The sequence below is a fragment of the Micropterus dolomieu genome, linkage group LG09 (assembly GCF_021292245.1).
Source record: "Micropterus dolomieu isolate WLL.071019.BEF.003 ecotype Adirondacks linkage group LG09, ASM2129224v1, whole genome shotgun sequence".
NCBI classification, from domain to species: domain Eukaryota; kingdom Metazoa; phylum Chordata; class Actinopteri; order Centrarchiformes; family Centrarchidae; genus Micropterus; species Micropterus dolomieu.
The window spans coordinates 20,863,393-20,883,262 of NC_060158.1; the positions used below are offsets into that span (position 1 = coordinate 20,863,393).

The window sequence follows — 19,870 nt, forward strand, 5'->3', positions numbered from 1 at the left end:
CATACTCTAACTAAATTTAGCATGTTAGCATTGACACTGTAGCATTTCTGCAAAGAAAAGTTTGAACCATGATCGTTCCATACCCTTTACATAGTAGTTTAAGTTGACTAAACACAACACAAACCAACCTTAACCATAGAGATCATACAGAGCTCATATGTTTTATAAGCAGTTTTCTAAGACAATGCCAAATGCCATGATTGGTCTTTTGGTGTGAGAACTTAATGGATTAAAAAACTCAAGTTTCCAAAATGCCATCTTTTCAAGAACTTAGTCTTTGAAAGTATACAATGGACTTTCTTCAAGGTTTCCACTAGAGACATGGCATTTTCAGTCTATATGGGCCTATGAGACACTCACCAAAAACACCACACTACACGAGTGGTGAGACACACTCAGACACTCAGTGCCAGTTGTTTTATGAGTATTCTGAGCCCTCTCATACTCCTCAAAGAGGATGCATTTGCAGAATTACTTAGAACGTGTGCATTATTGTGTGATCTCAGCACTGTACAGAGAGACTCGCAGCTGCTGAGGAGTGAGGTACAGGTATATTGAGGAAGAATGGGAGACACAGAGAGGGTGAGAAAGGGAGGATAGGTAGGAGTGGAGGGAGGAGGGGTTTGAGTGAGAGGATAAGTAGGTTAAACTTCCTGAGCTGAAAATAGCTATCTTCTCCATCACATGGTAGCCAAGCTGCCCAGGGGAGCCTGGCCATATACAGCAGAGCCTCAGCACACTCTTTCTAATCTGTAGTCTCTCTCTGTGCTTTTCTCTTGTCTCACACACATACCAAACACATCCACATATCCCCTCCAACTGCAACATAATATCACTATATCTATTTAGAGCAGGGCATTTGTGTGACACTGTATCCTCAGGCCGAGTGTGTTTTATTTGTGTGTTTGTGTGGGTGTTTCCTTTTTTTTTGCATTTCCTCCTTTATAGCATCCTTCCGCATTATGAAATTAGATGCCTAAACTCATCACACATACATAACCTAAACGTACCAATTAAGAAAACACTGTTAGACAAATTGACACAATGAAGAGCTGAGGGACAATTTGCGGATGTATATTGAGTAAATTACGAGTAAGAATGTAATGCATTTGATTACTTGCCTGGCAGAGGCTAATTCAAGACAAAGTAAAAGAGACAGAGACAAAAGGGGAATTCACGAGGCTTGTGTGTATGTGTGTGTCTCTCATTCCCCATGGGTCCTCCATGTTTGATCTGTCAGACCTCAAAAAAACACAAATGCCGGTATATCCTTTGACCTTCCTCTCTACATAATATCAAACACACTGAGTCTCTGTTGTCTCTCACTCCCCTCTTAAGCATTTCCTTTTTCCTAAAGCAGGTGCTTGTCATATCCCTCTATCTCTTTCTCTTTTTTGTGGGTCTCTCCTTTCTTAGGAGGCAGTTTTGATTATGTTTCACCTCCATTCTCCTCCTAGCGTGTTTGTGTGTGTGCGTCGTATTGGTATTCCAGCCTATTTCACTTTCCTCTGGAGAAATTGGCTTCCTTTGATGGGCCAGGGAAAACCACTAAAAGGGAAGCTTTGACTCTCACTCGTTCTCTTTTCTCCCTATCTAAATCTTCTTCCTCCTCCTCCTCCTCCTCCTTGCTTTCTCTTAGTTGTCCTTAACTCTTCCCACTCCATCTCTCTTTGAATTTATCTCCTACTCCTTCTTTTAAGCGTGTGTTCTTTATTCCTTTCTAAAGTCCTCTCTCTTGCTTTACTCCTCTGCCTTCAGCTCATCTTGAATACATATACACACACACACACATGGCTTAAACACTGACTTTCAATTACTTGGCCGTTGGCACATCTGCCTGGATGTGCCTTTGTGTGTGTGTATGTACTTTATTTGCAGTAAAAGACACCTTGTGCAGTATGTGTGTACAGTGATAAATCTTTGAGATGAAAGGGAAGGCTAGCCACTCTAGGGGGTAAATTGAGGTAAATTGTGTGATTGAGAACTTAAAAGCAGGCCAAACATTAAGCCCATTTGGGACACGGCAGGGTGTATGCTCTCCATGCAGCTTCATTTGTCTGCTCCCCTCCTTTCAAAGGCACACAGAGAGAGAGAGAGAGAGAGAGAGAGAGAGAGAGAGAGAGAGAGAGAGGCAAAGCAGAGGTCCGCTGTACATCATGACCTAAATCGCTTAATTATGCGTTATGGTCTAGTGCTTTTACCCTTGTACACGTGAAATTATGCAATTGTTGAACATGGGTGCACAGCAGGCTCCCAGTGTACATTCTCTACCTTGGAAATCGGTTGGTTACCTGAATGAGAATATGTAAATGCATGCATTCTCATAGCAAAGCTAAGCGGTGTGTGATCCATGTAAAGCGGCATGAAGCGGGTTGCAAAGCCAGTGTAAAGACACAGTTTAAGAAATTACCCTTTCGAAATCCATCACATTAATTTTTGAGTTATCTCTTGATATGTGCAGTATTATTTTTTTTATGTTTTTATAACAAAATCCCTCTTTTTTCTCTTCCTGTCAAATATTACAATGTTTGACCGTTAGCTTGTGGGTCATAGTAGCTAACAGAGGGATGTCATAGCAGAAGGTGTATACTTGGATATCAGTCAGCAAAACTAAGCCACACCCACCCACGTATTTCATTGCATAAGACAGAAGCTCCAGATGCTCTAACTGCCATTTCACTGTGATTTTAACTAACCCGTATAGTTCTTTTGGTATAATAAAATAAGATGTCTAAGATCTGTGGGATAATGCCTTGCTGTAATTATTAATTATCCATTTTTCCCTTTCTTACCTTTCACCCAATTCAGGACATGGGTCCTACCAGCATGCCCTCTGTTCCCCTCATGGTGGGCTGTGGGGTCTCCTGCACCGCTCTGCTCATCCTGCTGCTAATCTACGCTGCCTTCTGGAGGTACATGTACACACTCAAACACATACTTCATAGTCTACCCATGCATCCTCTGTGCCGACAGTGGTGATTTTTCTCACTATTTGGCTCCTACCACTACATAAAAAGTACATTTTGTGTGTGTCGTCTGCTGTGCCAAAACTCCAGTGAGGCCTAATAAGGAACAAATGGTTCAACTGCAGCAGGGGGTGGTGATTAGATTTTTGTAACACACATGACAGATGGCAAAATCAAGCTAATGACTCTGCAATGTCCAAAAAGATGCTGTTCAGTCCATCAATCTGTCATTAATACTTATCTCACATGTCTGTCCTCACTCTCTCTCATCCTCTGCTCTCTAGGTATATCCGTTCGGAGAGATCCATCATCTTGGTGAATTTTTGCCTCTCCATCTTGGCCTCCAATTTATTGATTTTGGTGGGACAATCTCAAACGCTTAGCAAGGTAAGGCAGTGAGCACAAACACATAAAGGACATTCTATTCCTGCACAACTGGATTTCCATAGTACATTTATTATTCCAGTAATAGTGCTTTTGACCAAGTGTTTCATAATGCACAGAAACGAACTGTCAAAAAAAAATCACCTGGCACAACGGAAGACATGGTTTATACAGTGGAGTTCTCAAAGTGTCGTGCTGACATTTTTGGCACACCGCACTCTTGAGTACTCTGACTAAGCAAGACTTTACTGTGTGGTGGTCAGTATCGATCAAAATGAGGAACACAGCTGAACCAGATTGAAGTCCTAGTCTTCTAAATAACTCCCTACGTTCCTCTATATTTTGTGGAGGTTTCATTTTCCACTGCTGACTAGTCCTAAGAGATGATTCACTGTAACACCTCTCACAAAAAGACCTTTTTGGAGGCGTTTTTTTTGTGAAACGCCTCCAATGTTTTTTTCTCTCTCTATCTCCCTGACTTTCATCTCTCTCTTTAGGGCCTCTGTACTGTGACTGCTGCCTTCCTGCATTTCTTCTTCTTGGCGTCCTTCTGCTGGGTGCTGACAGAGGCGTGGCAGTCCTACCTGGCCGTCATTGGGAAAATGAGGTCACGACTCATTCGCAAGCGTTTTCTGTGCCTCGGCTGGGGTGAGCACCCACAATACCAATCATACATTACAAAACGAAAGAATGCTGTGTGAATTTTGGCACTTTGTTTTGATTCAGTTTTAGTTTTAGGGCCTGCAAGTGTCACAGCAAAATTCATATTTCACATGTCTTTGTAAAACATTTGGTTTTAAAAGCTCAGTGACATAGGGAGTACTTGCAAAGATATCTGGTGAACTGCTGTAGCTGGCTAGCTTAACGCTAACATGCTAGTCAGCCCGGACTTGCTAGCGTTGATAAGTCACTATAGGGCTCCTGTATATTTTCTCTGCCAGGCATTTTGTTCTTAGGATTATACATAAGCTTAGTTCATACAATAAAGCGTTTTACTGAAGAGGGAAGCTCTCCTTGCTAACAAGCTTGCTAACCATTAGCGACTAATGTGACAGTCCAATTAGACAGTTAATTTCTAAGACATATGTGTCATCCTCTCCTCAGCCCTGTCAATACGGCTTGCATTCATGGTCTTGCTCAGTAAAACACTGTTTGGATTTAACTTGAGAGAAGCAGCTAAAACAGATGATAGTATTAACATAGAAATATTCCTTTAGCTAACATCAAGGAGAAGATTTAGATTGTTGACAGCCTACATTACCCCCCACGACCCTGTACGCAGGATAAGCGGTTGATGATGGATGGATGGATGGATGGTCAGCCTACATTACTCCTGCACTCATTCCTGTCAATATCCTAAACACGAAACACTGAAAGTAACATTAGCATACATTTAAAAGCACACAGATAATGCGTGCTTGTTTTTGTGATTTCTTCCAGCTGTTTTTTGCTACATTTGTGTCAAGGTTTTAGTGGGACCATTGATTCATTTAGCCTGTGAAGTTACTTTATTGTCATTAAACGGTTAAACAGTGACATTAGCTAACATTACTATCAGACATTACTGAAAAGTAAGCTGCTGCTTCTTAACAGGTCAAGCAGGTAAATCATCTTCTGAGGAAAGGATAAATTTGGGTGAGGGAAGCTATTCTTTTACCAGTTCCATACTATGTGTGATTCTGAAGATGCAAGCAGGTTATCGCAGGTTATTAGTTTATTTGTCCATTAATCCAACATTTATGATTGTTTAGTCTTCCACTTTGTGTTTAGTTTTAGTCTTGTTTTAAGAAAAATGTTTTCGGCACAGTCTTTGTAACTATTAATACGATATGACAGTACATTCCTGTGCATGCAGAGCATTCCGAGTGCACACACACAATCGCTTCATAAATTGACTACAACACCTAGCTGCTAATGTAGATTCCTGCTGTTGCTGTTACTGGAAATATAAACCGTCCTTGTGTGCCAGAGGACTTTCAGCATAGTAAATGAAGACACTTTCAGGAAATGGAGGCTGATTGAACCACTGTTGTGTGACACAAGCTGGTGATGGAGAGCAGCTAAACAGGCATTTTTTATGACAATGTAACAGATTATTATGTTGTAGTGTTAGAATTGTTGACTGCATTATGCTTAATAACCATAATTTGCTCTATTCTCATTTGTATCCCATTTTTCATTGCTGTATATGATTATTTGCTGCTTCAATGACTCCATTTCTCAAAATACATTTATTACAGTTTTTACTGATGTAATCTTATCTAATTAAACCAAAGCTAGACATGAAATTTGACATGAATACACACACTCACAAAGTATGTCACAGTATAGATTCAGAGCAATGGTAATCTCACTCCTTTGTAGACACCCAGCTCTACCTCTGTTGCATTCACCCTCCGTGTCACTCTGTTATGCTGTTCTCTGAGTGTACTATAACCTGACGCAACAAGCACCAGTGGTGTTAGAGGATAATAAAAACATATGATAACATCTGCATAACACTAGCAAGATGCTTTGAGATAACTGTATAAATTACTATCTGCAGGCTCAACCACCATCACCACACACACACACACACACACACAGACACACACACACACACACACACACACACACACACACACATTGTCTGTTCATTTCACTTGATATTGATCCAACCAGTCTAATCTGCCAAGTTTGCTGATGCCCTTACCTGATACAGGGGAGGGAGACTGTATAGACTGTTGTACAGGCACAGATAGTGAGAGATACTGACACAGTGTGTGTATGTGCGTTTGTTGGGTATGTGGTGGCCGCTATAGAATTATCCAATATACCTACAAATGCACATGAAATGAATGAAACAGTTGAGCAGAGTGGAGGGGATCAAACAGCTTATCTTCCACACGTCCTTTTAGCAATTTCCTCCCCAAATTATATGATTGAAATCAGTTGCCATGGAAACAGAGGATTTGGGGTGTGACTGGATCTGGATTAGATTAGCAGTAGAGTGTGCTTGCGTAATGTATAGGTGTGTGTTTACTTTATTATATGTCCGTAAATGCTAGATTAATGTTGCTGTCTAATTGAAACTTTGCGCATGCTGGTTAGTGGACCGGCCTGGCTCCCCACCATCTTATTTGTTAATGTTAATGTGACTTTTTCTAATTGCTTTTCATTTGCAGCCATAATCACAGCTTTGTTAATTACATGAATATTTCAGAGCCAAACTCATTACGGGCCCAGCATATTTCCTTCTTTTTTCTGGCACACGCTCTGTGACACTCAGTCTCACTCTCCCTGCCTCTCATTTACACACATACCCACATGCAGACACAGGCAAATTGCTTGATTGAGCTAATTAATGCATGACTTATTGACCACTCCAAGCTACACCTTATAAACTCTCTCTTAGTCTTGCATGCTCACACACTCAGGCATACTGCATGTGTGTGTGACATATGGCAGGGTTAATGCACAACAAGAATGTCCTGAGATGCAAAATCAGCGCTTCCATCTCTACAGTGAACTGGGATCCAAGCCCAGTTAGACCTGTGTGTCAGGGAGCACATGCAGAGCACTCGGGCTAAACTACAGGGCACTCAGTCAGTTTTGATCACATATGCACATGTTACGTGCTATTGCATGGCTGCTTAGCATTTGAAAAGGAAGAGCCGTATGGAGTTGTTCACAACGGAGAATCTTATTTGGCCGACATGTTCAACTGTCCCCATTAAGGCTTCCTTTTATCCTTTGTCTCACCCTTTTGATCTTTCTCTCTCTGTCTGTCTGCAGGTCTTCCAGCTCTAGTTGTAGCAGTGTCAGTAGGTTTCACCAGAGCAAGAGGTTACGGCACAGCCAGCTAGTGAGTAACACTCTCAGACTTCCTGCCCTGTCCCTCACACCAGTCATGACTCGATTTGGATATCATCACTTAATCATCAGTTTTTTACCTCTGATTTATGTTTGGATGGGTCGGATGCACAACAGAATCCATTACCCTTTACTACTTACCATTCACAGCATACCCTAGTCTTCCTTTTGCTGTTTAGAAAAGTCTATCTTCCAGTTTTTCCCCTATAGGTTTCAAGCTAAGGTCTATTTCATACATTTGTATTTGTATCCAGTTTTTCATTCAGGGGAGGCTTTGCTCTATACAGCTGAATATAATGTATAAACAATTGCAAGTACAATAATTTGAAAATGCAGTCCGAATGTGTCCGTTCCTTGATTATTTATATTCCTTTAGTCTGTAAGGGTCCACCAATCAAAAGAATCAAAACAGCTTTTCAGAAACATTTATCCAAGTTATGAATCCTGTCATGTGAAGTTCATTGCTCTCTGTCTGCTAACTTCTCTCATCCTGCACCGTGTTGTTGTTTTTGTGAGGTTGCTGCCTTCAAAATAAAAGCGCATAAGCCATCTGTCGGAGCTAGATCAAATAAATGACGTGTATTTGATATTATTTGATAATTTTTACATAAGTATTATTCTGTTTGAAATAAATAAACTGTTTCATAGTAGTTTCAGTTTTGTGCAAAGAGAATTAAAGGCCTGTCCCATATGGACGCCTGTCCCAAATAAAGGCAGGGTCGATTCAGTGATTTTAGCAAATAAAAGCCCAGGCTATTATTCAAAGTTTTATGGTAAATGTGTTCCTTAATTGGTTGGGTACCTGTGGTGATTAAGTGCTTGGCACTCATGGCAAGTGAAATGGGAGACCTGAATGTGGTGAAGTGATATTTTATACACCAGTAGCTCTGTGCTTTTGCTGTGTTTTGTGTCAAAACACTTCCCTGGTTTTCTTTTTCTCTAGCTGTTGGTTATCCTTGGAGGGTGGCTTGCTTTATGCCTTCGTCGGGCCAGCTGCTGTCATTGTATTGGTAAGTCTGTCCAAAATACTCTCTCATGACGAGATTCCCTCACTTTTTAGATGGACTGCTCCCATCTCTCACTGGTCACATTGCATAATTCTACAAATATTTTGCTAAAACAGCCGCAGCTGACCTCAGAGGATTTTCCCCTTCCCTCCGCTCCCACGTGCACATGTGAGCATACACACCCGGGGTGTCCACGACAAAATGATGAGCTGAGGACTTTGATCCTTGAGTTTAAAATGTCAGCTCAGAAAAAGTAAAATGTATTCCAGCAGACAAGCGCTTCCCGGCAACATATGCCTGGACTGAATTCTTGCCCAGCAGCCAAATATCTCACTCTTATGTGTACTTTCAAAGTATGAGTCACTGTACCCAATGTATTTAAGGATAGATTATAAAAAAAACAACAACTTCTTTTCAAACATAAATATATGACTAACAGTGTGCACCGCAATCATAATAATGTGTGTTTGCTTTTGCCAATTTCTATAAAACTGACATTTTTATATACTAGTAAATATAGCTCTATATTGTTCTACAGCAAAATTGAGTGCATTGATTGCATCTCACTGGTGTTTTAATCATCTGCTGTTGTGTGCTGCTGTACGTGGCTGGTTCCAGGATTAGCTAATTTCTCTTAAATTAATCCCTGGGTGCATATTTCCACCACTAAGCCTAATAAGTCTGGATGGGGTACTAAACTTTAGTTTGGTAATTGCTGCCACTGCTGTTGTTGTTTTGTTTGTGTGTCTGCTCATACGTTAAGATTTCCCCTTCTCATTGCTTGCACACTCACGGCATAGTACACGTCGGAAAGGAAGCATGGACAGCACCACGGGTGTGCAGGGTGATATGCATGTTTTTAGTTTAAGTAAATTCCTGACAAGAAAGTGGCAGGTTGACATTTTCATCAAGCTACAGTTTGGGACGTGATGTAATACGGGATTAAATGGCGCTGAATATCCATGATTATGATAATATAGTAGATTCCAATACTACTGTACAGCTGTGTATTGAATCTATAACATTTTTCTGCCTAGCCAGAAAACCGTCAGGTTGGTGCTTTATTTTACTAAATCCAAAGTTCATCAATTTAATATAGTAGAACTCATACATTATAAAGAAATAAATGTTAGGCATTTGGGGTCTCTCTTTATAAGAGCTCAAAGGTTACAGCCGTCATGTAAAATCAAAGGACAGTTGTCCTCACACACTGTGTGTCAGTGTGTGATGTTTCTTTGAATGTTTCCAAATTTCAACCCTTTCTACCTTCACAATGTCAATGTGCACTCCACACCCCATCTGCTATGTAACGGTCCCCGGCCCCCCGGTGTTGTTGCTAGGGCCCCCACTCTAACAAACAGCTGTAATGAGAGTGGGACGTCGGGCAGAGAAACACAGACCTTCCCACAGGACTCTTCTCTAATTAATGAACCTGGCCTTGGGCAAATAGAAGAGCAGGATGATGCTGACTCACAGAGCTAGGGCCAGACATGACTGGCATGACAATGGCGCACTCACAATCTGGCACATCGCAGGTAGTTGTCAGCAGCGAAACACACACAAGAGAGGGGAAGGAGATCAGAGAGAGAGAGAGAGTTTTTAGCAAACTGCAAACGCTGCCAGATGTACCGTAGATGTGGCGGAGAAATGGGCTTCAAGTTAAAATCCAGCTTCTGCAAAAGCTGCAATAACTGAAAATTCAACTGACCACATGAAAGTCAGACTTTAAGTGCTCAACTACTCAGTTGTTTCCTAAAGATTTCTAGCAGCTGTGTATTGAATCTATAACATTTTTCTGCCTAGCCAGAAGCTGAACTTGGTAACAGATGAAAAAAAAAAGAATCCAGGCAGACATTTAGTTAAAGACCTTGATAAGAACATGAATGCATTACATACACAGCAAAGTTGTATGAAAGTAATGTGTTGGTAATTCACCTCACAGCTGACATCATGAGCAGATGAATACCCAAACAGAGACTCTACAGAGACACCCACAGAGGGTGGAAGAATGAGTATGAAATAATGTTGGAAACCAGGATTAGAAGGAACTTGTCGCCAGCATAGAAAATCTCCCAGATGGGCAGAATTTCACAGCGGAAGAGGTCTACATGTAGCAACCCTTGGCTCAGATTTGTGTGTGTGTGTGCCTAATAGAATCTTTATGACTGGGTCACTGTGGCCAGATGTTTGGCAGGCTTAGCTATGGCCGCCTCATTAGTAAGAGAAGCCAGGATGAGAATCAGTGGGGATTTTTTTTTTTTTTACTATTAGGGAGTCACCACAAATGACACACTATTTTGTATAATTTAGTCAGAGACACTTGCATCAAACAAATTAAACATTTTTAACAATATGTAAATGTTAAATTTAAACTCTTAAAGGGTCTGAGTAAGGACAAGGCTTCTGCTGAGAGAACTAATCACCATTTATAAACACATATTTGAACAATCAGCTTGTAATGTCCACGCTATATACCGGCATGAATGTGATTGGACGTTACTAGCCACTCAGCTGTGAATGAGCCTGTCGTTGTAAATCATATTGCCACAACAGCCACTGTGGAAACTATACTGCAATGATCAGATATATTGTCTTACATCAGCATGGATGAATCTGAGAAAGAGCAATATTTCTGATGTCATGATCTTACAGTCAAAGGAATCACAAATATGTATGCAAAGTTGGGTTTAAGAATGTTGCTCACTTCCTCTTTATAGACATTTCAGCCATCAGCATATTCATCATGACAAACAAATGGATTTTCAAAACTACAAGTAATAGATGAGTGCTAGGAAATCTATGTATGATTTGTGTGAAATGAGCTGAGCCTAAAGCTCTTGGAAACCAGTCTTGCTGTCAGCCTGGAAACCCTGACAGCAAAGGCACTGTCACATTCAGCCTTGAGTCTATGGGACAATTAAAAAGTCATCTTCAATCAATCAACTGAAACATTAAGAAATAAAAATATAGATTTATACAGTGCATGAATTCCTGTTGGCTACCCGTCTGTTATAGCAATCCTGATCAAACTTTCATCTCTCTCTTGCTCTCAGGTGAATATGCTCATTGGAATTGTGGTGTTTAACAAGCTCATGTCTCGAGACGGCATCTCAGACAAGTCTAAAAAGCAGCGAGCGGGGTAAGTTCACTTCCTAAACCCCTTTGCACCTCATACACAGTCTACTACACACAAAAGGCGTTGCCACACAACTCCCACAAAACATGTGCCGCTTACTCATCCATTCAGTCAATTTCTTGGTGGGAAGTGACTACACATTTGCTGCATTAGCTACATTTTACCTTCTGTCAGGCACAAACCGAGGGAGAAAACATGTTCATGGCAACTAACTCGAACTGCTTTCAAGGGCCTCGGAACACACACCTACTTGTGCACCTGCGCCTCCCGCAAAAAAAAAAATCCCAAAAAAAGAGAAAGATTCCAATTTGGCAACAAAATGACAAGACATCTGTTGTGTTCTGTTGCTCAGTTCTAGCTTCCACATACATACTGTTTCCATCTAGTTTTCTCAGTATTATGTGGCGTCAATGAAAATAAACAGCAGATGGAAACCTGTGTAACCTAGTGTAAACACCAGGATTATGTGGATGAAGTCTTGTGCACTACTGGAATCCTATTGGATTTTTTTTTCTGTTATTACACATCAGACATGCATGCAAATGCACCCATCTACATCCACAACATTACATCTATTAAAGCAGTTGGCGGCTGTTCATCATCTTCTAATCCTATGAGTGGAGATTTCCTCAGCTCTCGCAGCCAAATCCATGTGTTCATTTCCATACCTATTGATTCCATTGTTTTCTCTTGTGTCTCCTATTACTCTCTTTTCTCTCTCTCGCTCTCTCTCATTACACTTCCTCCAATGTCTGTCTCCTGCACAAATTGAAATTGATAATCTGTGTATAGCTGCAAGGGTTAACAGTACAGATTGGCTCTCCGGGGGGTTGATTAGCTTTTGTTACCCAGTGATGCAACTGAGATTAGACCAGTTGGTGTATACAAACACACCTAACACACACGCAAACACACACAAGCAGATGTACCCGTCTTTGTTCCAGGCAAAGTCCTCGGTGTTATCCGAATCCTAAGCACATTTCCTCTCAGATTCTCAGAAGTGTGTGTTTAGAAGCACACACGTATCTTAGCCTTAACCTACACACAGTAGTTGGTAGTGTTGCTAACAGGACAGGCTGTCATTAGCGTAATGTATTTCCTCATGAAACTGTGGGGATGTGGCTCGCGCTAAGGCAATGAGCTGTGATGGGACGCTAATGTAGCATAGCCCGTGCATGGTCTCATCATTCTCCACTTGTGATTGTGTATACACACACACACACGCACACACACACACTGTTGCTCTCCATCTGAGTAGTCAACTGTAAGTAAACAACCAAAAGAGTCTTTTATTTTTTTCTTTCTTCCTTTACACCCCGATAGTGCTTCATTGTGCACGGTGACATGTACTCGTATATAACACACACCTGCATACACTGGCAGTGGAATAAGATGTTGTTGGTGTATTTCCTGTCTGTGTCACTGTAATCTGTTAATCCACATGACTTTGCTGTTAACATTGCAATGTCCGTCTCTCACTTTCTTTCTACTTGCTCTGAATCAATCTTGGTATTCTGACTGTTATTCATTGCTGCTACTTTTTAAGGTCTGGTTTTAATTTGCCTTTCTTTCTTTTCTCCCTCCCCCTCCTCCCTTTTTCTTTTCCCCTCCCACTCTTTGTTGTGTCCACTTTTTTTCTCGGTTCTTTTCTGGTTCTTTTGCAACTGTGACACCTGCACATTCACCTGTCGCCATCACTGGAACTTGTGTTTCCACACATCCTCCCCCTGACCCCATCCCACTCCCTCTTTTCCTCCCCACATGGTTGGGTGTGTGTGTGTGTGTGTGTGTGTGTGTGTGTGTGTGTGTTTGTGTCTGTGTGCACATGTCCTAAAGTGTCCCAGCGGAGGCGCGTAGCAGGCTGCTCCTGAAATGCTCCAAGTGTGGCGTGATCTCGAGCACCGCTCTGTCCAGCTCGACTGCCAGCAGCGCCATGTTAGTCCTTCATCTTCATCTTTCTACCTCTCTTTCCATTCCCCTCTCTGTCTCTCTCTGGCTGTCGTTAATGATGCAGGGTGACATTCAGACTTGTCTGGATTAAAAAGAAAAAACTACCTAATGAAAGGAAAAACACCTGCACTGCAAGCCGCCACTATTTAATGAGCTTGTTTTGATCCAAAGCGGATTTTCCTCAGGTCGTGCTGAGCAAACCTGACCTGTGTCAAACAGTATTTGTGAATCAATTTTAGAGTTTGTTTTAACTTGTTTATAGTGCAGAATTGCAGAGGCTTAACACATCAGGGCAGTGCAATGTCAGTACTGTAATCGTATAAACTTTCTTTCCCTCATTATACTATGTTGTATGGTTTAATGGTATTTCCATTCCACCACCTTTGGTCACAGTGAACGCATCATATTTCAAAACTGACAAAGCATTTAAGATACAGACATACCAACAACATATATATACTAGAGCTGCAGGTGTTTAAATCTTTAGAGCATTTATTCTTATTTTTACTACATGTCTCAGAGAACTCAATGAAGAAATGTATTTCCTAATTGTGCAGAATGCTACACAGCCAGTGGAAATATTTTTGTAATGTCGGTTGTGTCTCTGGAAGAGAGCTTTGTCAAGTCTGAGAAAATTATTACACTGACATCGCATCTCGACTTGAGCTTGGAGAATAAAAATTCAATGATTTGCATTTTGGGAAAAACATTAGGTATCAGTTTGAAGAGACAGAGGTAGATGTATGGCAGTTATATGTATTTTTTAGTGAACATCTTCTACTGGGTGGTCACATTTTAGATGGAGTAACAAGAAAACGGTCACAGACCAATGGACAGGTCAAAGACCATTTCTTTGTCTATTACAATGACATTGGGACTTTCACCACTTTCTTGGTATTTGACTTTGATCAAATCTGGAATTGTGCTTCTTAGAAAGAAGTTTGTTGTCATGGTTTCATGTTCAGTGCAGCCAGACTATTAATGAAAGGCCCCTCCCCCGTTATACTGTTGCAAACAACCCTCTGCATATTTAACAACGTCCCTGTGCAAATCTTTCATTATGGCTTTGTGTTTATTTTGGAAGAGTGCTGTGTTTAAAGCAGCAGCTCTGTTCTTTGCTGTGTTGTTCAGTGATTGGACGCTATGATTGGAGGGTAATGGGATGAGATTGCCTATTTGCAGTTACACGTTTCTATCAGGTTTTCTGTTGTCACTGGGAACACACAGGGCCATTATTGACATTTGTTTTTACACAGCTCTGCTGATCTCAGATCCACCTAAATATTAGCTAAATACATATAGAGTCTATTATTATTATTGTCATTTATATTGTACACATTACTGCACTTCTTTTAGCTACTTGCAGTGTACTGTTTGGTTGGAAGGTCCTTCAAAAAATCTGTTTACAGAAATCCATAGTGTAAAGCCATAATCAAACTGACTGTGCTGGATAATTTCTGTATTATTTAGTGAAATAGCAAATGCTGGTAGTATTACAAACTCCTTTATTCTCTGTAGCATTATTATGTAGTAAGCCTGGTCTAAGTGTCCTGATAAAGCTTTAAAGACTTTTACTTTTTTTTTTTGATTGAGATAAACACCATTTGGAAATGTTGACAATGTTGCTTTCCAAACATTTATTTTCTCCCAAATTACTTTGTAGCACTTTCAAATATAACAGCTTATTAAAAACACTTATTGTGTATGATTAAGTACACTTGCAGTGTTAGAGTGTGTCTTTTCACATAGAATGTAGGCTTTTAATGGTACTGTACTGAACCACATGTTGTAGTTAAAACCACAGTCCACAACGGCTGGAAATTTTACACATCAACAAGAGAAGAGCACAGCTTTGGCTTTATTGCTCTATATTCTCTTATTCATTGCCGTCGGACATGCACATCTGAAGGGACGTGTTTCTAAGCGTAGCCAGACAGAGCTGTCCGTCTGTCAGACGGATTGTTATAAAACCATGAAACAGCACGAATATTTTAAATTGGTGTCTGACTCCATGGAGTTACAGATGCAAACACACTCCCCCACGCACTTACTCCTCAGAAGCCCCCATGTCAGGACTTGTCATTGGCCTGTCTTCCCCCTCCCTGTTGGCCCTCTGCCTGTCGTCTCACAGTACACCAGCATGACACTTAGTGCGCATTAACCATGTAATTGTGAGCAATTGTCAGTCTCATAACTATCTACTTGATTACACATCATCTTCCACATCTCAGTTTGAATATTAAGTCTGGTGTAAACCTCAGTCTGCCAATCAGCTCCAAATTGCCCACCACTGAACCTGATCTCTGTGTGCGTTTCATGTTTTTATATCCTGGTGGGGACTTCAACCTGAATGCACACTAACTGATGGGGACAAAAATTGAGATCCCCCATTGGGTAGAAACTGCTTTTTGAGGGTTAAGACTTGGTTTTAGGGTTCAGGTTACAATTAGGTTATGGTTAGGGTCAGGGTAAGGGTTAAGATTAGGCATGTAGTTGTGATGATTAAGGTTATGATAAGGGGCTAGGGAAGGTATTATGTCAATGAGATGTCCTCACAGGGATAGAGGAACAAACGTGTGTGTGTGTGTGTGTGTGTGAAGTGGAATTGTGTGTATCACCAGAGCTGGCTGGTGTGGTTTGAGACTGAACCCTTGTTCCTTCTTTCCCCTCCTCTACCCCTCTCGGCCTCTGCCTCTGTTTCTCTGACAGGGCGTCTCTGTGGAGCTCCTGTGTGGTTCTTCCTCTCTTGGCATTAACCTGGATGTCAGCAGTCCTAGCCATAACCGACCGTCGCTCCACACTCTTCCAGGTGAAGTATCTCAACACTAGCAGATGCTCACATACTGTTACTCACACACATACACCTGTGATGCACCATGTAAAAGCAGCTTTAAAATAGTGTGTGGCATCCGAAGGTACAACACACAGTGCTTCTTTTCTGCAGAGTAAATGCTCGTCAATGCTTGGAAATATTACAACACGTCCGAAAGCATTGCCAAAATGCCACCGGTTGGTTCGGGTGTTATGACCTAGCCGGTGTGTGTTGCCCTTCCAGGTTAGTTAGTCACTGAATGAAGTGTAAACTCTGATGTAAAATCTGTCAACTATAAACTTCTGAGAGCCTTGATTCTTGACATTTTATCTCACTTGGCCATGAAGACAAAAAGATAAAATCTGAATGATAGCATGTATAAACAGAGAATAGGCCATTTTTTTAAAATGCATTAAAGAACAACCTACAATTCCCACTCTGTCAGGATCATGTGTAGAGACAGTCTGAATGACTAATTAAAACTACACTGTGACTGTGATGATTTATTTTGAATAAACATGACTTGGCTGACTCATTTCATTCTCTACTGATCACTGAGTCATTTCACTACGGTATTACAGTAATATGCAGCACCCTGGGGTGCCTTGAAAACAGTTCAAGCATGGCACAAATTTTATTTCGCTCTTTTTAACTAAGCATTTTTCACCTTTTAACATTTACATTAAATACATTTTAATATACAGTAAAGTATATATAGTGAATGATACATTTTCTAATGTATTCAAAGAGAAAAAAAGGCAATAAAGGTCAAAACCACTATATCTCAATTCTAAATGCTGGAATTTGCAATCCACAGCCAAGAATGGTGATGGCAGCTCACAGTTGCTGGTTGTCATGGTAACACAATACACTTTCTGGCTCATGAGTTTTTCAGGTCAGAAATGGTGACTGTCAGAGTATCAGAGTCTGTGTCGGAAAGATTTGTCAGTGTAAACAGCTCAGAGAGAGCTCAGAGAGATGCTGATACATCTCGGCCCTCAACACAGTATGGGACAACAGACCCTTCCGGCCAAAAAATGTACTATTCAAGCAGCCGTAAGCTTACAGTTAGCTGTCCCACTCTAGAATACCTCCTCTGCAGGGAAAACCTGTCAGATGAGGTAGAGTTGACAAGTAAGCTCAAAAGAGATTGAGAGGAAACATCACTCTTTAGCCAGGAAGATACTACTACTAAATACTTAAAAGTGGTCATATTATGCTCCTTTTAAGGTTCATAATTTTATTTAGGAGTTGTACCAGAACAGGTTTACATGGTTAAATTTTTAAAAATTGAATATGTTCCTTGACCAGCTTCACATCCTAGACTGGAGCAAGAGTTTCAGAGTCGTGAGTTATTAATCTGTAACCAATTCTTTCTTGCGTACGTAACATTTTAACTCTGCACTGTCTCTGCAACACAGTAATAACTTTATGGCCATTGACTACTTAACATTTGGTTGAGAGAATGAGGGAGGCAGGCAAATGACTTGCCACTGTGTGTGCTGCAGCTCTTCCGTTTTTCCACCTGTGTTATTGAGGGTGTGCCACAGTAGCCGCTAGGCGAGCATTTTGACGCATGTTACAGTGACGCAAATTGTTCACGGAAGTAAAGGCTGGTATACAAACGAACTATTTCCACGCAGTGCAGGAGCAGTGTTTTCTGTGTAACTCCCTTTGGGGTGAAATAAAGGGAAAAAGTCTTTAAGGTAAATGAAAAACTGAATAAATCCATTATGTCATCTGTTTTTGTCCTTTTATGACCTAAATTGTAAGCTAATTTTAATTAAAGAAATACACTGAACTAATTTGCATGCTTATTTTTATCCATTGTTTAGTAGTTTTCTTACACAGCTTACTTCTGTTTTAATTGAGAGTCGGCCTATCTGATGGCATGTGTGCAGCGGTGTGGGGTGTATATATATATAGAGGGGTGCCTAGAAAGTATAAATCGCTATAAATGGGCACCATGATTGAAAAAGGTTTGGTTTATACAGTATCAATGTGCAATACTTAACAAGCAAATGTTTTTGGTCTCCTCCAGGTCCTCTTTGCCGTCTTTGACTCTGTCCAGGGTTTTGTCATCATCACCGTCCACTGTGCAATGAGACGAGAGGTGAGAACAGTTTCCTCCTTCTGCTAGGCAGCAGTGAGGACCCAGACATGTTGAGTTCATACATTACTAATTCAGCACCGCACAGTGACCTCAGCGACACTAACTACCTTCGACAGGTGGAATTCATGTTTGCAAATGTCATGTTAGGTACCGGGTCATTTCGAAGTCACGGCAGAAGACAAGTGGATCAGACATGAGAAGGATTAGAACAGTATTGATGTCTGATGCCTCTTCTTCATAATGCAGTATGATAGTGCATTGTCCGTCTGATCCAAGGCTGCCGTAAGGAGCTTACTAAGGTGTTGTATGGAATAAGAAGATAAGTCCCTAACTAATACCGTCTAGTCCCTATTTGCCACAGGCTTTGCTGTGCCCCATGGGAAGCAACATTTTCAACTCATTGTACACACACATGCATTCATGCCCTTGAGACAGATATTTACACAACCACTGACACAGGCATAAACAGTTACAATTAATCATCAGTTTTCTATAGCTGTCAATGCGTCTTCTGTTGCTGATGCATTAAAACCACACACATCTTTGCCTACATCCAGGAGATCATTATGATATTGAGTGCACTGCATGGTGTAAGTGAATTTTTAAATGCTTGGAATGCTTAGCTGCATTAAATCAATATCAGAAGAGCAGCAGGGATCAGGGTACAGTAAATCCAGGAATTATTTATTTTAAATGTATGAAAATCCCCTGCAAGAGACTGAGCGCAAATCCTCCGTAGCTGCAGAACAATTGGCAAAGGGGAGTGCCACACCAGAGGGAGGAAGGAGAGGAACGAGGGGGGGGATGAGGAAGCATTACGGTGCAGAACAAGAGAGAAAGCAGTACAAAGTGTGATATTATGTGAAGTAAAAACATAACATACAGACATAAAACGTGACAGTGAGTGTAGTGTAGTGTAGGGCTCCTAGATAGCGCCCGCTACGTGTAGTGTGCAGCGGAGAATGAAAGGATCGCGGCAGCACAGACAGCCTACTGAGATCAGTCGAGAAGGAGGAGAGGTGTTGTGATTAGGAGGCAGCAGGAGATGAAAACAAGGGAGCGATGTGAAGGAAAGGTATATTGTGGGAAAGAGTAAGGGAGTGACTTGGTTAGGTGAGTGGAGAGGAAAGGGAGGAAGAAAAAAATTGCATGCAGAGATCTGTTGGGGGGAAAAACGTGATTCAAGAGCAGAGCAGGGGATGATAGTAGGGGAGGAGGAAATAGAGAGGAAGGCGGAGAAGGAGGTATGGACCCATAGAGGGGCTCTCCACTTTGATGTCAGAATAAGCTTCAGTGGGTGCCAGTACACAAACAAACACACACTCACACTAACAGAGAACAGGGAATAAATGCCACTGAGGATGAGTATGGACATAAAAAGAAGAGACGGATGGAAGGAAACAATGGAAGCAAAACCCTAGCCCATGCAGTATTAATCAGACATGGAGGCTACTCCAATCTACTCCATTTGTAGCGGCACACACACACACACACACACACATTCAAAGATGAGACCACCTAGCGAGAGTGAAGATGCTCTCGTTCGCTTTTGCACCACGTCTTACACAAGCAGTCTTGTTTCCAGCCATGAGATTCTTATGGGATTTGACAGCAGCAACATTGAGAAATGATGTTGCTTCTCAGCGAGTA

The 19,870-nt window shown here is 41.2% G+C and overlaps 1 protein-coding gene across 3 annotated transcripts in view; it reads left to right on the top strand.

Annotated features, from left to right (window-relative positions):
- The window catches only part of adgrb2 (adhesion G protein-coupled receptor B2), a 106,509-nt gene that overhangs the window by 56,131 nt on the left and 30,508 nt on the right, over positions 1–19,870 (top strand). For all 3 annotated transcript variants that reach the window (XM_046057869.1, XM_046057870.1, XM_046057871.1), the window contains 9 exons: positions 2,809–2,912; positions 3,251–3,353; positions 3,848–3,998; positions 7,125–7,194; positions 8,146–8,212; positions 11,263–11,348; positions 13,182–13,280; positions 16,005–16,104; positions 18,149–18,220. In XM_046057869.1, coding sequence (XP_045913825.1) covers positions 2,809–2,912; positions 3,251–3,353; positions 3,848–3,998; positions 7,125–7,194; positions 8,146–8,212; positions 11,263–11,348; positions 13,182–13,280; positions 16,005–16,104; positions 18,149–18,220 — 852 coding nt within the window. The remainder of the gene's footprint in view (positions 1–2,808; positions 2,913–3,250; positions 3,354–3,847; positions 3,999–7,124; positions 7,195–8,145; positions 8,213–11,262; positions 11,349–13,181; positions 13,281–16,004; positions 16,105–18,148; positions 18,221–19,870) is intronic.